The sequence below is a fragment of the Episyrphus balteatus genome, chromosome 1 (assembly GCF_945859705.1).
Source record: "Episyrphus balteatus chromosome 1, idEpiBalt1.1, whole genome shotgun sequence".
Lineage (NCBI taxonomy): Eukaryota > Metazoa > Arthropoda > Insecta > Diptera > Syrphidae > Episyrphus > Episyrphus balteatus.
In genome coordinates, this window is record NC_079134.1 from 140,543,742 (window position 1) to 140,563,348 (window position 19,607).

Below are 19,607 nucleotides of genomic sequence, written 5' to 3' on the forward strand. Positions count from 1 at the left end.
TGTCAAATTTCTGAGAGTTGGGAGAAAATTCTTTCAGAAAGGAATAAAACTAAAACTAAAGACTGGAACAAGTTGAACATCATTATACAAAAACAATTTCATATTTTACGTTTAAAAAATTTAAAATTTACACAATGCGAGCGTTAGATGAAAAGAAAAGGGTTTAAAAGGATATACCGATGCAAATTAGTTTTGAAATTATAGATGAAGGTAACACCTGTTCAAAACACTGGGATCGATGTTATCCAGGCCAATGGATTGGTGTATGTCAAGATCTTTGGGAACTATTTCCATGGAACGAGTACGAAAGAAAATTCGTCCCATAAAGTTTTTTTTCGCTCTCAAGTAAAGGAGGATCTGGTAATGTAGAATTGGCAGCAAACTGCCTTGCGAGAAAGTTAGCTTTCTCAATAGAGCTAAAAAAAAGGAATGTGTAGTGTTTTTTTTAATGTATTTAGCAAATGACCAAAAATGTTATGTTATTTTTGCAAGGAATGTGTTGTATGGGCGTTAATTTGTATATTACTATTATGGTGTAAAGCTGTTAAAATGTGAAAAAGTTCACATACATATATAACTCTTCAAACTACCAACAGTTAATAAAAGTGAGACCTCTTTGTTGTTTACCGCAAAGTTTAATGTAACATTATAATTGTTACCTAAACACTTTCATTAAACAAAAAACATAAATCATGCCGCCCTTTCAAAGTTAACCAAACTAACGTCATAACTTTTTTTTTCTAATTCAAATTCACGACCACAAAAAGGGTCTCCCCGGTTGTCACTTGAAACATTTATGCTACTCAAATTACACACTTGTATTATTGTACATTATACCAACATCTGTCGATTTATGACTTCGTTGGCGTGTTTAAATTTACCACTGGTAGGTAACTGGTAAGTCACAACCTTCCAATAGCCATTCTACCACTTCAACAAAACTGGTTCAAAAGAGACTTGGAAAACAAGAAAAACGTTAAGAAAATGTTTAACAAAAAAGAATCAACATTCAAGTAAGATATCGTAGAAGAGAAAGAAAGAAAGAGAAGATAAACTTGGAAACAGAAAAAACAAAATAACCAGAATAAGAGTTACCTTAGCTACGTACTCAAACTCAACAAAATAAAAAAAACCTTAGCAACGTGTAATGAAGTTGGCTTGGCTTTATAGCTCCGACTCGACTGTGGCAGACTTGACTGACTGACACGATTAACATACAACTTTCGTTGCTTTTAGTTGCTTTTCACGGTGTAGTCGCGTAACATTAAACTTTTCAGAGAGCTAACTAATCAGTCAAAGTAGGTTTTTTTTCTTTGAACGAATAATTTTAAAGAAAGAAAAAACAATCGAAGCGGGCGGTTTTTTCCATGACATTCGAATGGATACTCGAATTTAAATTTTATCCTTGAAATGTTTTCGTCTTTGTTCCTAATTTATACAATTCAGTGCAATTAGAAAATGTGATTTCAGTTTTCTAGTGACCAAAAGCCCATTTCTCGTTACCAAACTAAACAAAAATGTCTGTGATTTACCCAACAACCAAGTCGACAACGACGAACTCAGTCATCGACGATGATGACAACGACAATGAACCCGTGTCTCTGGAATTCATTGAAGATCCATACATACCAAAGCTGGACAACTGCCTTACTCCCTCCCTAGATGAAATAACTGACTATGATGATCAGAGCAATATCATCATTGATGCCAATGGAAATAGTAATTCTGCAGCAAGTATCTGTGATTGGTCCGAAGAGACTGAAATGTACTTGAGAAATCTCACCTTAGACCAGATCTTCTACGATGCACATAGTGACTTTGATAGTCTGGTCGAATATCAAATGGCTGAGGCTGAGTTTGGTATTAAACATCAAAGTGCTACCAACAATACGACGACGACCGCATCACAACCACATCAAATGTCAATTGCCAAGCGATTTCGTTTAAAGTTCCTTACTAAGCGTACGATGCGCGATGTTAAAGTAACATTTATAGATTTTTCCAAACCCTATTTGGCCAAAATCTCGGGTAGTGAGAATTATAAAAAGTTTTTAAATATTGGTAGTCCAACAACGGCAACGGGGACAACGACAACGACGTTGATGTCAGGTAATAAGCTTCCATGGAATCATTATTTATATAAGATTTATACAAAAGTGGGATAAAGAGGGGGATTGTGGAAAAATGAACATTTGATTGGGCAAGTTGCAAAGTTTTTGGTTTTCTTTGTTATGGTTTTTTTCTGCTTTTTGCTGGTTTTAATTTTAGCCTTTCTATTTTTGGTATTATGAATGCGGTAAGGAGAGGAGGGGGAACAATGATGGTAATTTTGTTGTTAATCGGTGGCTTGTTAGTTGGGGATTTGTGTTTTTGTTTTCAAGAGATTGTTGAACTTTGTGAATATGACAGAAGTGATGGTTTTTATCAAAGGTATTTGAATGGTTTTGATTTTCTAGCAAAAACTCCATAATTTTTGTTGTTGAATTCAAATTCATAAAAATTATATCCAATATTTTTCAATGGGAATGGACTGTGTGGCACTTAAATCCCTTAAAACAATAAATTGTTTTAAATTCTTGACTCTTTAACTCTTAAGGAACATTGTTTAAATTTTGTCTTCCAATATTATTTTCCAAAATTATTCTACCAAATGAGGGTTACTAGTTCTTTCCTTCTACCAAGTATGCTCTAGGAAGTAGGTACACTCATGTATGACAAGTTTAAAAACTTTTCTTTTTTATTTCAACTTGATATTAAACTGAGAACTCACCCTAACTACCTAAGATGAAGAATTTATATAATTTAAATGTTTGTGATATATGACAGGAAGTTATAAACAACTGTGCGTCAGTCGTCGTTAAGTTAGTCGTTACACTCTCGTTATACCCTTACCTATCTTGCTTGGTATAGTAGCTCGCATGGTTTACCATAAAATCTAATAAAGTCATGAAGTGGAAATGATGGAAAAGGGTATATTATATTTTACTTATGTATGTATTTTTTGTTGATGTTCAGTAAACCTGAGAAGTATTTATTTTTATTTTTTAGGGCAAGGGTATATTTAAGTTTTTAAATAAATTAAATTGAATGAGATTAAAATCAAGTGGAAATGTTTTTGGGGTTTGACCTCTTCTTAGCGCGTGGTTTAGATCTAAGAGAATCTTTGCTAATTGTTGATTTTTTTATTTAGAAAAATAAATTCTTTAAAATAAATGCCCGGCTGGATTATAAATACTTGCTTTTAAAGTTGCTAAAAATAAATTAAAACAAAACCTTCAAAGAAAAACCAAAAAAGTATCTAAGTTCCCAAAATTTTACACTACCTGATTTTTTTTCAGGATTCATTTTTAGAAGGGATAATTTTAAAATCGTTATCCGCTAAAAAATTAAATTAAAAAAAAATTATCTAACCTTAAATTGATTTTCTTTAACAAAAATTATGTTAAAAAAATTGTTTAATTCATATCAAGGTAACATCTCAACAAAAACTTTTCTGTTAAATAAATGAGTCAAGTTCTCATCTGTTGCAATCAAGTCTGACACAAAAATGATAGATATATAAAAGGATACCAAGTTCTTAGATTTGATTTAACAATTTATGACTTAAATTTTGATTGTTTAACTTGGCAGAAAATAAAAATAATTTGTCCTCATGGAATAGAAGCTGTAAAATGTTAAGTTGTTAGATGAAAACGATTTTGAATTGATGTTTTATTTTCACGAGAACTGAATACTGAACGGTCACTGTGGCGTATGTGGATAATTTTCTTCACACAAATTGAAAAGTAATGACGAAATTTTGTATTCTGGTATTGGATCTGGCTTCTGATTTTATTAACAATAATATGTTTTAACGAGTACAATTCTAATGCACTGCGGAAAGCCTTACAAAAAAAAGTGGACGAAAGGTTTTCGGCTCTTTCAATAAACAATATCGAATAAAATAATAAGTTTCATCCTATTTTCAAATTATTTTGTTGAAATTATTCATCAATACATCATTTTAATTTTGGACTTTCAGCCATTCAGAGTAATATGGAATGGTTTACATTACTCTGTTTACATTACTCTGGCATTAACAAAATTTGCACGCTATGATTTCTCCATTTAGTTCTTTCGGTGTAGATTGTAGAAAAAATCGGATGGAATAATTTATTTATTGATTGGTGTGCTCATTTTCTGCATCAACGTAATATACATGTAACATAAGACTATGTACACATTTACGTGCAGATATCAATTTTAATGGTTTATCTAAAAACATCAGAATGAGAACATTGAATCGTGGCTTTTTCTTTTTACAAATTACAAGAATTTTCATTGTTTTCATTCGTTTTCATAGTTAAAGCTTTGTTAAATGGCACGAATCTTTTGTTTTTGTTTTTGTTTTTTTTTTTTTTTTTATTAATTTCAAGGCCACACAATTTCTGATTGTGAGTTTGCTTGTGTTACATTTTTTTTTTCAAAGATATATTTCATCATATTTACACAAGTGAATAAATAAAACTTAATGGATATGAAAAACAAAAAAATGCTCTGATAGTTTTCTCTCTCGCATTTATTTGTTCAATTAAATTCACATCTGAGTTTAATTGAAGCTTATAAAAACCATCAAATGGTTTGCAGGTATGCCTGCCTACTCTTTTGATTGTTCATTTGTAAGTTCATAATACATTTTCATCAAGGCGTAAATAACTACTTTTTGTGGGAGTTTAGTTTTTTGCACACGCTCCAATTATAAAGTTAAAAGTAGTTCATCAAGTTCCTACACACTTTTTAGAAGGGTTAGTTTAGGACGAAGGACTTTTCTTAACTTTTTTTTTCAAAAATAAATCCTGTATAACTGTGATTAAATATAGGACAAGGTTTGAAAAAGGGATGAAAAGCTTAAAGAACTTAAAAAAAAAAAAAAATTCAAAGTGAAGGGTTGTTTGAAGGTAAATTCTTTAAAGATTGGCTGTACAATCAGGAGGATTATAGTTCAACTTAAAAAAAAAGAATGAACACAATTGAGAAATGATTTTTCTTTCGCCTTTGTTTATGTGAACATTAATTTAAATATAATTTTCAAGTGTAAAGTGGTGTAATGTTCTTGGATTTAAATTTTATCCGTTCTTAAATATAAATCGGATGTTAAAATGACTCATTTTTTCGTTTTGTACAGCAAAATTTACTTCCATTATGGAATATATGCACATTCAGAAGTCACCGTCCTTTTTTTTCACGCATCCTGATTTAATATCACGCATGTTGTATTCATCAAGAACGGAAAGACCTGTCAAAGGCATATGCATGCTTATGTGAAAAGAAAAGTAATATGCGATGACAATGACAGCGACCGGCAGCAGTGTATTAAGAGTTCTTACGTGATATGTATGCGAAAGACAAGACAAAAGTTGGTAATGTTTGTCATTACTTTAAGTGTTTTACCTGGGATGGGCATTTATATTGTGTGTAAATAACACTAAAAAGAGGAAATGTTAAAATTAAATGAAAAATCCTTACAATGAAGGTTGTCATTAATTTATTCTCTTGTTTCAGTGGAACATAAATTATAAACTAGGACGTATTCTAGTAAGAAGTTTTGTACAATTGATTTACAAAAAAAAAAAGTTAATGAGATAGTTCATATAAACAACAATTTATTGAATTGAATTTAAAGATAGGAACCAAATATTGCAAAATAGACTTATTAAATTCACTTCCTTTTTTAGTACTAAGGCCCAGTGTTGCCAGAATATTTTATAGGTTAGGAGCCGAATTTGAAAAATCTTTTAGCCAAAAATAACCACTTTCAGTAGTAGTCGAGTCAAATTAGACATACAATTTGTAAAATCTCGGAATCCAGGGAAAGTCGATGCATCTAAAAAACGAGTATAGGGCTGCATTATAAAAGGGTCAAATAAGAAAGTTAAAAAAAAAAATTTCACCGCTCTCGATTACAACAGTTTTTATGGACCATTAACTGTTATTCCGTATGCAAGCGTCAATCGGAATTGCTGTCTCATTTTAGATTTTGATCAAACTTTGTAGGGATGTTCTCTAGGACTGTAAGGAAGCAAATCCATGATGATTTAATTTTAAGTTGCGTGGTTTCCCCGCTACCCGCATTCGAACTTTTTCAGAAGGTCATTTTTATGTTATTATAGCTTTGCGTCTACTAAAGATATCTTTTTGTTTGAAACGCCATTTTAAAGCTTAAGAGTAGTAATTTTTGAATATATATTAAAAAATTACGTAATAATTATCCCTGAATTAAAAATAATTTTTGAAAAACTGGTAATTTTGCTGATTTTTCATGGTTTTTGACTGGCTCCAGAACCTTGGCTATTATATTTAGGAAGCTTATACTTACCAAATATTAAATATAGATGTTTTTCAACAAAATAAATCTAAAATGAACTCGATGGCTGTACTCCTTATGTAAAAATTTTAAGTTCAAAGTATAGAGTATTTTAAAAAAGCTAATTTTTATACTGTCATTTTCTACGATTTGACAAAACGAAGAAACGTGAAACTTACAGTGTGTTAAGCTAAGAGTACGAACTAAATATACTATTAATTTCATGCTTCTATCTTATGTCAAACATAGTGCAATCATAGCCTTAAGTAGGGTTTTTTTGGCTTTTTAGCATTTTTGCGAATTTTCAAACAAGCACTACACTAAGAAGATATGAAAATAACACAATTTTATTAAGAGGACTTAAAGTTAAAAGTTTCAACTTAACACACTGTTAGTTTCATGTTTCTATCTTTAGTCAAATCGTAAAAAATCATAGTATAAAAAAATATTTTTTCAAAAAACTCAAAACTTTGAACTTAAAATTTTTGCATAAGAAGTACAGCCATCGAGTTCATTTTAGATTTATTTTGTTGAAAAACATCTATATTTAATATTTGGTAAGTATAAGCTTCCTAAATATAATAGCCAAGGTTCTGGAGCCAGTCAAAAACCATGAAAAATCAGCAAAATTACCAGTTTTTCAAAAATTATTTTTAATTCAGGGATAATTATTACGTAATTTTTTAATATATATTCAAAAATTACTACTCTTAAGCTTTAAAATGGCGTTTCAAACAAAAAGATATCTTTAGTAGACGCAAAGCTATAATAACATAAAAATGACCTTCTGAAAAAGTTCGAATGCGGGTAGCGGGGAAACCACGCAACTTAAAATTAAATCATCATGGATTTGCTTCCTTACAGTCCTAGAGAACATCCCTACAAAGTTTGATCAAAATCTAAAATGAGACAGCAATTCCGATTGACGCTTGCATACGGAATGACAGTAAACGGTCTATAAAAACTGTTGTAATCGAGAGCGGTGAAATTTTTTTTTTTAACTTTCTTATTTGACAATATTATAATGCAGCCCTATACTCGTTTTTCAGATGCATCGACTTTCCCTGGATTCCGAGGTATAAAGCTAATTTGACTCCACTATAGTGTAAATAATAAAAAAAAATAATATTTTTTTTTTTTGAGTAAGGGTTTTGCTTTTTTTTTTTATTTTAGAGAAGTTTTGCTTTTAATTTTAATAGTACCTACATTAAGATCCTCTCATGCTCGTTGAAAAACGAAAAATGTAAGCAAATTTATTGCCCTTATTCATTGTGTTGGATTAATTCGTAAAATGCCTTAATTTTAAAAGAGCCTTAAATCGCCAAGTTTAAAATTTAAGCCAAATTTTGATAAATTGGCCATCAAATTTTTAAAAAATTTTAAAGGAGCTGGATAAATAAATTGTTTATATTTTATACTCCAATACTCCAAATAATCGATTGCTAGACATATCTAAAATATACTCATTAAATATGAGCTCTTTATATTAATGGGAAGGTCTTCCGCTTCGCAATTTTCCATTTTTACATCAATCTTATACTAAAAAAATATTTTTTTTTTATAAATCGACTTTTAGCAAATTTATTTACATATTCTTGTAAAATTGAAATTGAACGCTCTACTAAAAATGCCTGTACACTTTTTTCGTTTATTTAACCGTTTAAAGATAATTGAGGTCCGAAAATCGAGAAAATCTTTAATAATTCGATTTTTGTTCTTAATTTTGTTACAAATTGAAAAATTATAATAATCAAACGGGCAAGATATTATATTCTTGTAGGAAACAGATTGCTCCACAAAAAAGGTCTTGGATACTTTTTTCATTAATTTAACAATTTGAAAGATTATAAAAATATTTTTTAATTCTCAGAATTTTCTAATTCACTGAAAAGTCATTATTATCGAAAAACAAGATGTATTCTTGTAGGGGCTTAAATATTCTACCAAAAAGTCTATGGCATCAAATTGATTGCCTTAACCGTTTAGAAGAAAGTGCATGTGCAAATTATGTAGGTGTAAATCTCGTTAAAAATCGAGATCTGGGAAATTTGATCTCGGATCAAAAATAAATGATCCCGGTATTTTTTGTGCAAATTCACATAAGTGTGACTGTATTTTGGTTAACCTTCTTCCACTGTTTTTATGATATGAGAATTTTGTTAACAGCAGAATTTTGAAAAAAACAAAAAATCTGTAGAAACATGTATTTTGCACAGAGATTTCTCTAAGATATCACACCTATCAAAAGTACTAGCAATTTGTTTAAAGTTATAAAAAATTTTTTTTTGATATGTAGAAACTCTCACAGTTTGGAAGACAGTCATTTGCTTTTATGAATTAAAAACAAAATTCTTTCAGTGTAGTAAAGTTTGCAATCAGATGGGCGCCCAAGCACTTGAAAGTACTTTCTGTTCTATACTATCCCAGTCCATTTTAAACCTAAGCTTCATTTAATGCATTTTCAATTAAGAGATTACTCATTTCGAATTCCTTTGCAAATATAACCCACATTAGCGATGGAACTTAATTTGAAAGCACTCTTTTTCTCATATAAACTTGGATAAACTTGTGAACCAATCACTGAGCCATTTTTGTTTGCTGAATCATCATCATCAAAATCACCATCACCATAATTAACTCAACTCTGGGTCTTGGTAATTCTTGAATTGATTTCGATTTTGAATGGAGAAAGTCTCCATATCCATTATACTATTGTTTTTTTTGTGGCACGTTCCTAATTTATCTGCACGTTTGTTTTACCCCCTTTTGGTAATACATACATATATAATTGTATTATTGCATGGAAATAATTCGTAATTATAAATTTTTTTCTTACTCGCCAAAGTCATTAACAAAACTGTTTTATTTTTCTATTTCTTTTCTATGCCGCGCTGTGCAACAAAAATGAAGATTGTAAGTAAACATGATTAAATTACATTTAAAATAATAATATTTATATAAAAAATAATGTGTTGTTAACAAGGAAGTTGTTAGTATGTAGTTTTATTTGATTTCTTGAAATTTGGAAAGTTCGATTATGCAAAAGTAAAAATATGTACTTAATGAAGAAAGAAATACAAGTCAAGTTTACAAGCCATGTAATTAGAGGGTATTTCATGTAAGGTATTATTAACATTCAAAATCGGAACAACATCCGGTGACTTTTTTCTTAAAGGTTACTAATTGAAGCATAGTCAAAATCAGAATTTCAAGGCCAGTCTGTTCTACTTTAAGTTGCGTAAGGACGAATTTGTAAGGAACACTTAAACCAGCTGCGTGACTAATGTTTTAATATTTCACGAACTTCCGCATCACCCGTCACTTGATACATGAAATGGGTATATACTAATGAAAAAGCATTAGAAATCATACTAGATGATTTCTACTAAAAAAAAAAAAAAATAAAATGTACCTACCAAATAATAATAAATGAAAAAAAAAAAAATTTAATGTTGGGCGAAAGGAATTTGGAGTCAATTACTGCAGTCAAAAGAGACGAAAAATATTTTAGCTTTTAGCTCAAAATGTTAAAGGTTTTGAGTTCATATGCTTTGACATTTTAACAATTTTGTTTTTGTCAGCTTTAAGGTAATGGCGTCAACTTACAAAAACCATATTGAAATCGACTTAAAATTATTGCCAGGATAATGTTAAAGTCGTGCAAATTATTTTTAGAAGGATACCCCCCGTTTCCATAAAAACGAGGAAAGAAAGCCAAAGTTTAAAGAAACTTCTTTAAAAAGTCGTATTTCTGATAAAATTCTAAGTAAATAGAGGGCGCTAGAAGCCTTAAAATTATTTGTTCAACTTCGTAAAATACTAAAAAAAAACTGTTTTTGTTCAAAAAAATTATCAAATAACTTTCGTTTTAGCTATAATAAATGGGGTGATGGGCCTATCCTGTTGTTGTCTACATCCTTGACACACTAGTGTCTACTTGCTGCTTAGTTAGAATTACAATCTGTTCGCATCTAAAAAGTGCAAAAAAGACATGATTTTTAAGAGTACTATGGTTGAGACTATCCAAGTGGTAAGGACTCCAAGCGTCAAAATGTTAATTTGGAATGACCGAATTGCAGATTCCTCACGAATCAGCAGTTTAATATTTCCAAACAGTTTAAAAAATCGTTATTGATTTGATACCAAAATCACGGTGCTAACGGAGATTTTGGTAAATGGTAACTAATTAATTAAATTAAATTTAAGTTTTTCTTTCAACTTCAGTTAAAATCCGTTGTAGTATTTTTTTTTTATTTCACTTTTTTAAAAATAATTGATTAAAACATTGTCAAGATTACTTCAAAAGGCCGCATTTCTTGACCGTTGACGCCTCCCTTTTTTTCTAACCTTTCCCCGTACAACTTAATGATAAAACTGATTAGATAGGCAAAATCATGAAACACTCAATTAAATAAATTATCAAATAATTTTCAGTCAGATTATAAAGATTTATGGCATTTGCGAAGTAACCAAACAAAAACATTGTATGCAATTGTGTACAAAAGCTTGGCTACTTGTCAAGTAACCCAAACTCATTTTATAGTGACCTGTGGTAAAAGGTCACTAGAAAATGAGTCATATTTTTCATCTTGACAGAATGCTGTCCTATAATTTCTTCGTTGTTGTGATATATTAATTAAATCCCTCGGGTGCATTCTAAAGTTCTTAAGTTAAAATGGAAAATTCTTTTAATTAGAGTCTAAAACCCTGTGTAGTCATGTTCTAAATTTTGGTCTATTTAAATTTAACTTTGTTAAAATTGAATATTTTGTTCGATATTTATTTAAGCAGTTCAGTTAAAGAACAATTTTTCTCTACCCCAAGATGTGAATTATTTACTAATTTGTCATTGTTTTTGATTTGTTTCGACATCAAATGTGCGTTTGGTCCGCGGTTTTGTATTAAAGATGCAGCAAAGTACGTTTCACCAAATAACTCAACAACAGTTAATTTTATAAAATAAATTTCATGAAACCAAAAACTACTTTGCAAACTATAATACGTTAGTAGAAATTGCAATGAACGCTTTATTTGAAACCAAAAACTACATTGCAAACTATGATACGGTAGTAGAATTTGCCATGAACGCTTTATTTGTTACGAAAATTAAGAAATTCAATTCTTCCAAACGTTGTTAAAATTTGTTACCTAATTGATAACTATATCGTCGCTATGCTGCCAAAACGCACTAAGTCATATTTTAAGGATTTTTAGATTTAAATGCAAAACGGTTCAGAATGATGATATCGATCTAGTAAAATACCACACTAAGAAATATTTGGCGTACTTTATGAATTATTTGAGGTATATTTTTGCACGAAGTCAGAAAAAATAACTTTAATACAGGCACAACGCACTAAGTTGACTTAGTGCTTTTTACCTGTAACGCAAAAAAAATTAAATCAGTACCAGTTTATACCAAGAGAAAGCATTAATGAGACTTAGTGCATTTTTCTTGTCTTCAAAACAACATTTTTAAATTTGAAAAATGACTTGTGATGTAAATGTAAGAAAAAAGCGGTCAAATGTAAATAGATTAATACAAATTATAAGTTTATCAGCGAGTAAAGACGACTTGAATTTTCTATATGAATCTTAATAACCTTTTAAAAATGAATTAGAATTCTCGTTCTTAACTGGCTTCAAATTAAATGTTTTCGATACGAAAAAAATAAACCGGGAATACTTCAAACTTAATATGAATTTGACCACAATTTTCGAAACTTGAACGTTTTTAAGAATTTTCGAAGAGGGAGAAATACTGTTCCTAATTATCTGCCGGTAAAAAAATGGCCAAGACTGTACAGGGTGCACCGAACCTCTTAAATTAGCACAACTAGGAGAAAGACCTGATTGATATATGAGGTGTTCAGAGTAATAATGGGTTAAGTCCATTTGAAATTTGTGCATTATTTTGAACTTTGAAAAGCCTTTTCTCAAGAACTAAAGGAACTTTCGAAATAAAGGTTTCACAGATTTCTTTCTTGTATATTATTTTATATAGAACAAAACCCTTAATTTTAAAGACCTTTAAAAATCCGACTTATGTATAGAGAAGTGGACTTCACCCTTTATTATTCTGAACGCCTCATTTGTAAGAAAGGTGTTATTCCTGAAATTTTTCATTCTTGGTTTTCATCATTACCATCAAAATGTTAGACAAAAGATTTCCTTCCAGAACTAGATGTATTAGATGGAAGAGATTATTTTAAATTGCTTCCATTTTTAAAGCCTTCTTTTAATAGCGACGATATAGTCTTTAGATATAAAACAAAAATATAAGTATTTTATTTCTTAATGTAATATTTTCTGATTACAGATAATACACAGAAAATGTCAGAGCCAGCTTCTCCAGCATCTGTTGCATCAGCAGATATTGCCGCGGAATTTGCTGCTCTTACAGTTGAAGAACAAGAACAGCAAAGAGCTCAATGGACTCAGGTACAGTGGTTGTAATTTATATTTGTATTCCTTTTCTCAATTTTCAATTTCATTTCAAAGGAACTCGCTCAAGTCGAAGAAGAAATTAACACTCTTCGTACAGTGTTAGCATCAAAGAGTAGACTTGCTTCAGATCTTAAACGTAAATTGGGTATTACCGTGTGGAAAGAACTTACTGATGACATGAACTCAGGAATTAAATCGGTTAAAGAAAGTTCTGTGTAAGTATAAATGAAAATAAAAAATATGTATTAATTTATTGTTTAGCTAAAAAAAAAAAAAAAATTGTCATTGTAACACTTGTGTAATATTGTAGATTATTATTTAATCATGCACCGTTACTTATTTGTATGTCTTTTTATTTATTAATGTTAATGTTTATGTTTTAATTTTGATTTTTAATTTAATTTATTTATTTATTACATAAAATCATTTTAAGTTACCAAACTGTTGAGAAAAATGTGGGAGACATTGCTAAAGCTGTTCATGATGCTCCACTGTAAGTAACAAAATTTTAAAAAACAAAACACAAAACAGAATTCTAAGTGTCGTTTTTAAACGCACAACTACTACCACTACTCACAAATAAGTTTTATTTGTTTTCCTTTATTTTAATAATCTACTAAAAAAATTATAATGGGTTTTAACATTTCCACTTTTACTAATGACAAATATATTAATTATTCAAATACTAACACGAATGCACGAGCTTTTGTGTAACAACGTTTATTTAATTTGTCTTATTGTGTTGTTTATAAATTTGTTGAAATTTAAATATGTAAAACACGCAATTCTAAACTCATATCGTTCTGTTCTGAAATGTGTTAAAAAGTTTATTTCGTATTCAACTCAAGGCGCATCGCATCGCTTTATACAGTTTGGATAGTTGGTTGCTGTAATTTCTTCAGCTGATTTGTTTTTTCCAGACCAGATGTTAGTTTTATCTCGAAGACTTTAATTCTTCAATTACACACAAAAATTGCGATGCTGTTTCGCTGGATTTGATAAAATGCACATTGTGCTTGTTATACTGAATGGTGACGTAGTAAAGCTTTCTAAAGTGTTTTAAGTTGAATATTTATCAATGACTAAAGAAACCAACCTTATTCACGAAAGTTAGTATTCAAGTGAAAAGTCAATTTGATTCTTAAACAACAACTCTTTCCAGCTAGTCAAAAGTAGAAACGTTTAGTTTGTTGAAAATACTTTTATACGTGGGTGTTTTCTATTTTACTCCATTCTAATTTTTTGGAGGTGCCTACACTACATAATATTCACTTTAAAAAGAGAAATTATTTTTTTTTAATAGGTTGAATTTGATTTTCTTGAAGTTTTATGTCTTTTTTTTTCTTTTAGGTAGTCTTAATATCACATCCCTGTCTAACGAGTATTATTACTTTTTTTAGCATTATATTTTGATTCCCGAGCTATTGCTCCTCTTGCTACCTAGTCTAGTCAAAATATTGATACAATTTTAAATGCAATCGTTTAAAGTCAAGAGCTGATTCAATTTTACACGTTATTAACCCGTTGTCGCGAAAAGGTTTTTGATTTTAATCTTTTACAACAATAAAGAGTCGGGCTGTTGTAATCGGCCTATATAAGTATAATTTATGCCAAAAGGCCGCTTGAAATAATTTCTTTTTTTTTTTATGGTTCTGTTAAATTATTCAACGATGCTGGTGGAGTACCGTAAAAGGCACTGTCTTTCACGATCTGTGAGGACTCCGAAAGCCATCAAAGGATTGAGTTATGATGGCGTACTAACCTCGATTTTTTGTGAAAAATGGGTCGAAAGCTTTGAAAACTGTTTTAGAGAGCGTTGTTGAGCCTCTTAACCAAACAATGTTTGCAAACAAGAAATGAACATTCCAGCAAGATTCTGTTTCAGCCCATAAGCTGGCAGATAGTTTTATAACCCAGAACTTTCTGCTTTTCTCGACAGAAAAGTAATGGCACTTTGAATAAGCTCAGCAGGAGCAGCTTAAGATTCATCAGATTATTTCACAAGTGGTTTCAATGAACTTTTCGTTACTTGAAACTCCTTCACTACCTTTTGGTAGCCCATGGTAATACTTCTCACAGCATGCAGGTACAGCGTTTTCCTATCGTTATACCAAAAGGGCTTTAAAAAAAAAAAAGAAAACGTCAACTTCGTTAGACTGAAAGCCAAAAGGGCTATATATAAAAAAAAGTCAAAAATAAGCTGGGCTGAGTAAACGCTTTCTTGTTATATCTAACTGAAAATACGACACATCGATTTATTACGAACTCTCAAATTATTTTACCCGCAAGTTTACATAAAAACAATTCAAGAGATTTGATAAAGCAATATTTTGATTCAAACTTTTCAACTTCTCCTCTATTCCTCAACTATCATTGAAATGAATCTTTGCTTTTAATGGAATATATATTCACCTGACGACCACAAAGTAGACCAAAAAACGTCTGGTACAAGGAAAATGCAAAACCACCAGCAGGCCTCATAAATGGAACAAAATTGTGATGCACACAAACTCTAAATTATGGTTGTTCTGTTATATTTAAACAAATTTCAAAGTACTATTCAAGGGAATTATCAATCATTATAGCCCTTTGACTCACTTACATAGGTACCTTAAGCTTAACTTAAAAACTATAAGACTCAATTTTAATACATCTCACCACTTTAATTACACTAAAACTTTATTTTTTTTTGTTTGCACATAAACAAAATAACATAATCGCACGTTGAGAAAGATAGTCACACAAATCAAAAAGTGTCGACTTTGAATTAAGTCGATAATCGATTTCGGAAGGTAAAATTCTATGATTTCTTATTTCACTTCTCCTGAAAAAGTTGTAACATTATCTTTCTCAATACGCGATATGTATGTTTTCAAAAAACCAGTGATATTCATTAGATATGCTAAGTTTCGTCTAACAAATACCAAACTCACAAGGAAAGTAACGCTTTACTAAGAATAATTCGACAACTGCGTGTAACTTTGCTTCAAATATCGTTAATTAAATGGAATACAGTCATAAATTAAAAACAATTGGTTCAAAATTATACAATTTGTCTCTTAAGCCTGAACTACATCAAAACACAAAGTCGAAAAAGTACAAAAAAGTACACAAAGCTCAAAATATAGAAATCACATGTATATTTACCTGACATCTATTGGAAAAAAAAAATAACTAAAAAAGCTCTTTTGTTTTTTGAAGTTTTAAATTTCAAATAAAAAAAAATTTGGAAAAGTAAACAAAATACAGTCGACTCTATCGAAGTCGAATTTTCACAGGACACGAAAATTGGTTCGAGTTTATAGGAAATTCGAGTAAGAGGCATCTATTCAACCTTTTTGCTGCAGGCGGTTTCATTAAAAATGGTGAAAAAGTTCGATTTAAGCCTGAACTACATCAAAACACAAAGTCAAAAAAGTACGAAAAAGTAAACAAAGCTCAAAATATAAAAATCACATGTATATTTACCTGACATCTATTGGAAAAAAATTAACTAAAAAAGCTCTTTTGTTTTTGAAGTTTTGAAATTTCAAATAAAAAAAAAATTGAAAAAATAATCAAATTACAGTCGACTCCATCTAAGTCGAATTGTCACAGGACCGAAAATTGGGTCGAGTTAGAGGGAAATTCGACTAAGAGGAATCTATTTAATCTTTTTGCTGCAGGCGGTTTTATTAAAAACGGTAAAAAATTTGAGTTAGAGGAAAATTTGACCTAAAGGAAGTACGACTTATAGGGAATCGACTGTATTTGAAATTTTAATTGTTTGTCAAAAGAGCTTTTTTTTCGCAAAATGACAGGAACTATGTGATCGAAGAGCTACCTTACGGAAAGGATATAAAATATTGTTTGAGTGTATTTGTTTTTAAAACTTTGTGAAAATTGAAAGCTTGTTCTTGTTCAAGCTTTTTGAATAGAATACTTTTTTAAAATGAAAGAGAGATATACAAACAAGCTACTAGGGGGAAGAAGAAAAAACATTGTGTTTACTTTTTTGTACTTTTTCGACTTTGTGTTTTGATGTAGTTCAGGCTTTAGAGGGAAATTCGACCTGAATGAAGTTCGACTTAGAGGGTATCGACTGTATTTGAAAAAAAATATTTATTTGTCAAAAGAGCTTTTCTTCGAAAATGACAGGAACTATGTGATCGCAGAACTACCTTACGGAAAGGATATAATATATTGTTTGAGTGTATTTGTTTTTGAAACTTTGTGAAAATTGAAAGCTTGGTCATGTTCAAGCTTTTTGACTCGAATACTTTTTAAAAATGAAAGAGAGATATACAAATAAGTTACTAGAGGGAACAAGAAAAAACATCGTGTTTACTTTTTTGTACTTTTCTGACTTTGTGTTTTGATGTAGTTCAGGGGTCGAACTACGGCATACGTTCGTTATCGTATGGTTGCTATGTGTCTCTATCTTTTTGTTTTGATTAAATAGAGAGAGAAATAGTCAAAACGTTAACGTATGATCGTAATCGTGTGCGGTGATACGAATCCAGGCTTTAGATTATTACTTACACTTCTTAAGACATTAATGATACTTTCTATTGAAGTTGAAATTATTTAAGATATGACGGTGTTCCTTTCAATAAACGATATAATATTAACGTTCTATGTATTATCCCGCTTGGTGTTCTATAGAGTGCTATAAATGTCGTATTAAAAAAAAAAAACCTTCCAGAGAGATGTCCATCGATGTAAAAAAATATCGCATCCCACTAATTAAAAAATGGTGTTTTTGTCTTAAATGTATTATTAAATAATTATTATAAACAAAATTATACTCTATTCTCTTACCAAAATCTATATAGCTACCAACGCACAGAGTCTGTATTTAAATCAACAGCCGAGAAGACAACATCTATATTTGGTGACATCACAAGTGGCATTACATCCAAATTGTCCCAAATGAAGAATTCCGAATCGATGCGTTCGATTGAAGAACGTGTAGGTTCGGCCTATGGCAATGTCAAAGTAAGTCTATTAAATACACCGAAAGAAAAAAAAATTATAAAAATTGAAAAAATCAATCTGACAGCGGCATCAATCAAAATTTAATTTTATCTACAATTTGATGTAATAATAAAAAAAAAATTAAAAAATTGTTACATATTTTTATTTTTATTTCTTTTTGTAATTTTATTTTCAAAAAAAAAAAAAACAAACTTTTTTGTATATTTTTTAAAAATATTATACAACTCAAACTCAAACAAATCACTGTTAATTTTAGACAAAAGTAACAACATCCCGATCGGGTTCGATTGCAAGTTTCAACGATGCCTTACACGACAATAACACATCATCGGGATTGAACTCACCTACAGATTCACAAGGAAAACAATAAAATTTAAATTAAAAAAAAATAAACTACAACCTACCAACAACAACAACTACAACAAAAAATCTTTAAAAAAAAAGATTTAAAAAACAACAACACCAATAATATAATTAGCACCAACCAACCAATCAAAATCAACAAACCAACCAACAACCATGTCCCTTATATATTCTCAAGAACAATAAATTATTCTTTAAAAACATTAATTATTATAATAAAATATATAAACATAACAACAACAAAATATTGCTAAAAGTGATAACGGCGATTTGAAGAATGTAATATTTCTTATTTTTTTAAACTTAATTTTTTGTTTGTTTTCATTTCATACGATTTTGTTTTTTTTTTTTAATTTTTATTTTCCATTGCTTCAGTTTAAAAGGAATTTTAATTAATAAAAAAAAACTATTATGAATGTATTACCTAACCTATACCAGCTAAAAATTAAATACAAAAAATGAAAACAATAAATGTTAGTTCTTGAAATATGTGTGTAACTTATAGCTTCAAAATAAAATAAAAATATAAATGTTTCAAATTGTTGGCTACTAATTGAAAAGATGTAATGCTTTATAAAATAAAAACAAAAATAAAGTTGTAAATAAAAAATTATATAAAAATCCGATGAGGAGTTCATCAAATTAATTACAAAAAAAAAAAAAAGAAAAATCGACTCACCAACAATGATGATGACGATCAAGATGATGCTGATGATGATGAAGAAGATGAAGATGAGAAGAAGAAGACGGCATTCTATATATTCTATTCTGTGACATTAAAAGGGAAAATTAGAAATCTGTGTTAGCTTGTGTTAGTTTCTTGTAATCAAGATGAAATTAAAAACAAAAATAAAAATATTATGTACTTGCATTTTTTATTACTTACTTACTATTTTTTTTTTCTTTTTTTTTATAAAAAACAAACGTATGTTTTTATTTTCATTTATTTGGTCAATTAAGTAAAAAAGAAAATTATTTAAGCATCATTACTTGCCCTTTCCTTTGATATTGTGAATGTATGAATAAATAAATAATAAACAAAAATTTAAAAAAAACTTAATCAAAATCGTAAAAAAAAAACATAATATTGTCCATTTTCAATTAGACTTTTTTGATTGAATTTTATTTTTTTCATAAATTTATACAAAAAAAAAATGCACACAATTTGAAAACAATGAAAAATTTAATAGGCTTTTATTACTTAAAATAAAATGAAATAAAAATAAAAACCGAAATTCATCGATTTATTAAAAATTTTTTCTCGCCTCTGAATGTATTTGTAATAATTAACAAAAAAAAAAGATAAAGAGTAAATTATGTGACACACCATTTTTTTATTTGTATTAATTTTAAATAAAATAAAAAAAAAAAACAATTATTCATGATAAATAATAATAATATTATATTTAAAAAAAATATATAAATATATTTTTTTGCCTATATGATGTTACATTTTTAAAACAAAAATATTTTCATT

The 19,607-nt window shown here is 29.3% G+C and overlaps 1 protein-coding gene across 2 annotated transcripts; it reads left to right on the plus strand.

The window, feature by feature from the left end:
* The first annotated feature begins 1,054 nt into the window (after positions 1-1,054).
* Positions 1,055-18,156, plus strand: LOC129907184 (tumor protein D52). 2 transcript variants are annotated; one of them, XM_055983279.1, is made up of 6 exons: positions 1,104-2,109; positions 12,663-12,784; positions 12,845-13,005; positions 13,224-13,283; positions 17,605-17,767; positions 18,024-18,156. In XM_055983279.1, exons 1-6 carry the CDS (start codon positions 1,518-1,520, stop codon positions 18,135-18,137), a joined length of 1,212 nt encoding a protein of 403 aa, XP_055839254.1. In that variant the 5' UTR covers positions 1,104-1,517; the 3' UTR covers positions 18,138-18,156. The 2 variants fall into 2 exon arrangements, with proteins under 2 accessions (XP_055839255.1, XP_055839254.1); XM_055983280.1 differs by lacking the exon at positions 13,224-13,283 and having other exon boundaries at positions 1,055-2,109.
* Positions 18,157-19,607: the final 1,451 nt, after the last annotated feature.

What these genes read in the sequence shown, in the direction of transcription:
- LOC129907184 (XM_055983279.1), top strand. Translation starts at nt 1,518, where the DNA reads ATGTCTGTGATTTACCCAACAACCAAGTCGACAACGACGAACTCAGTC. An exon ending in TCGGTTAAAGAAAGTTCTGT is followed by an intron (nt 13,006 to 13,223) that starts GTAAGTATAAAT and finishes AATCATTTTAAG; the next exon opens with TTACCAAACTGTTGAGAAAA. An exon ending in CGGCCTATGGCAATGTCAAA is followed by an intron (nt 17,768 to 18,023) that starts GTAAGTCTATTA and finishes TGTTAATTTTAG; the next exon opens with ACAAAAGTAACAACATCCCG.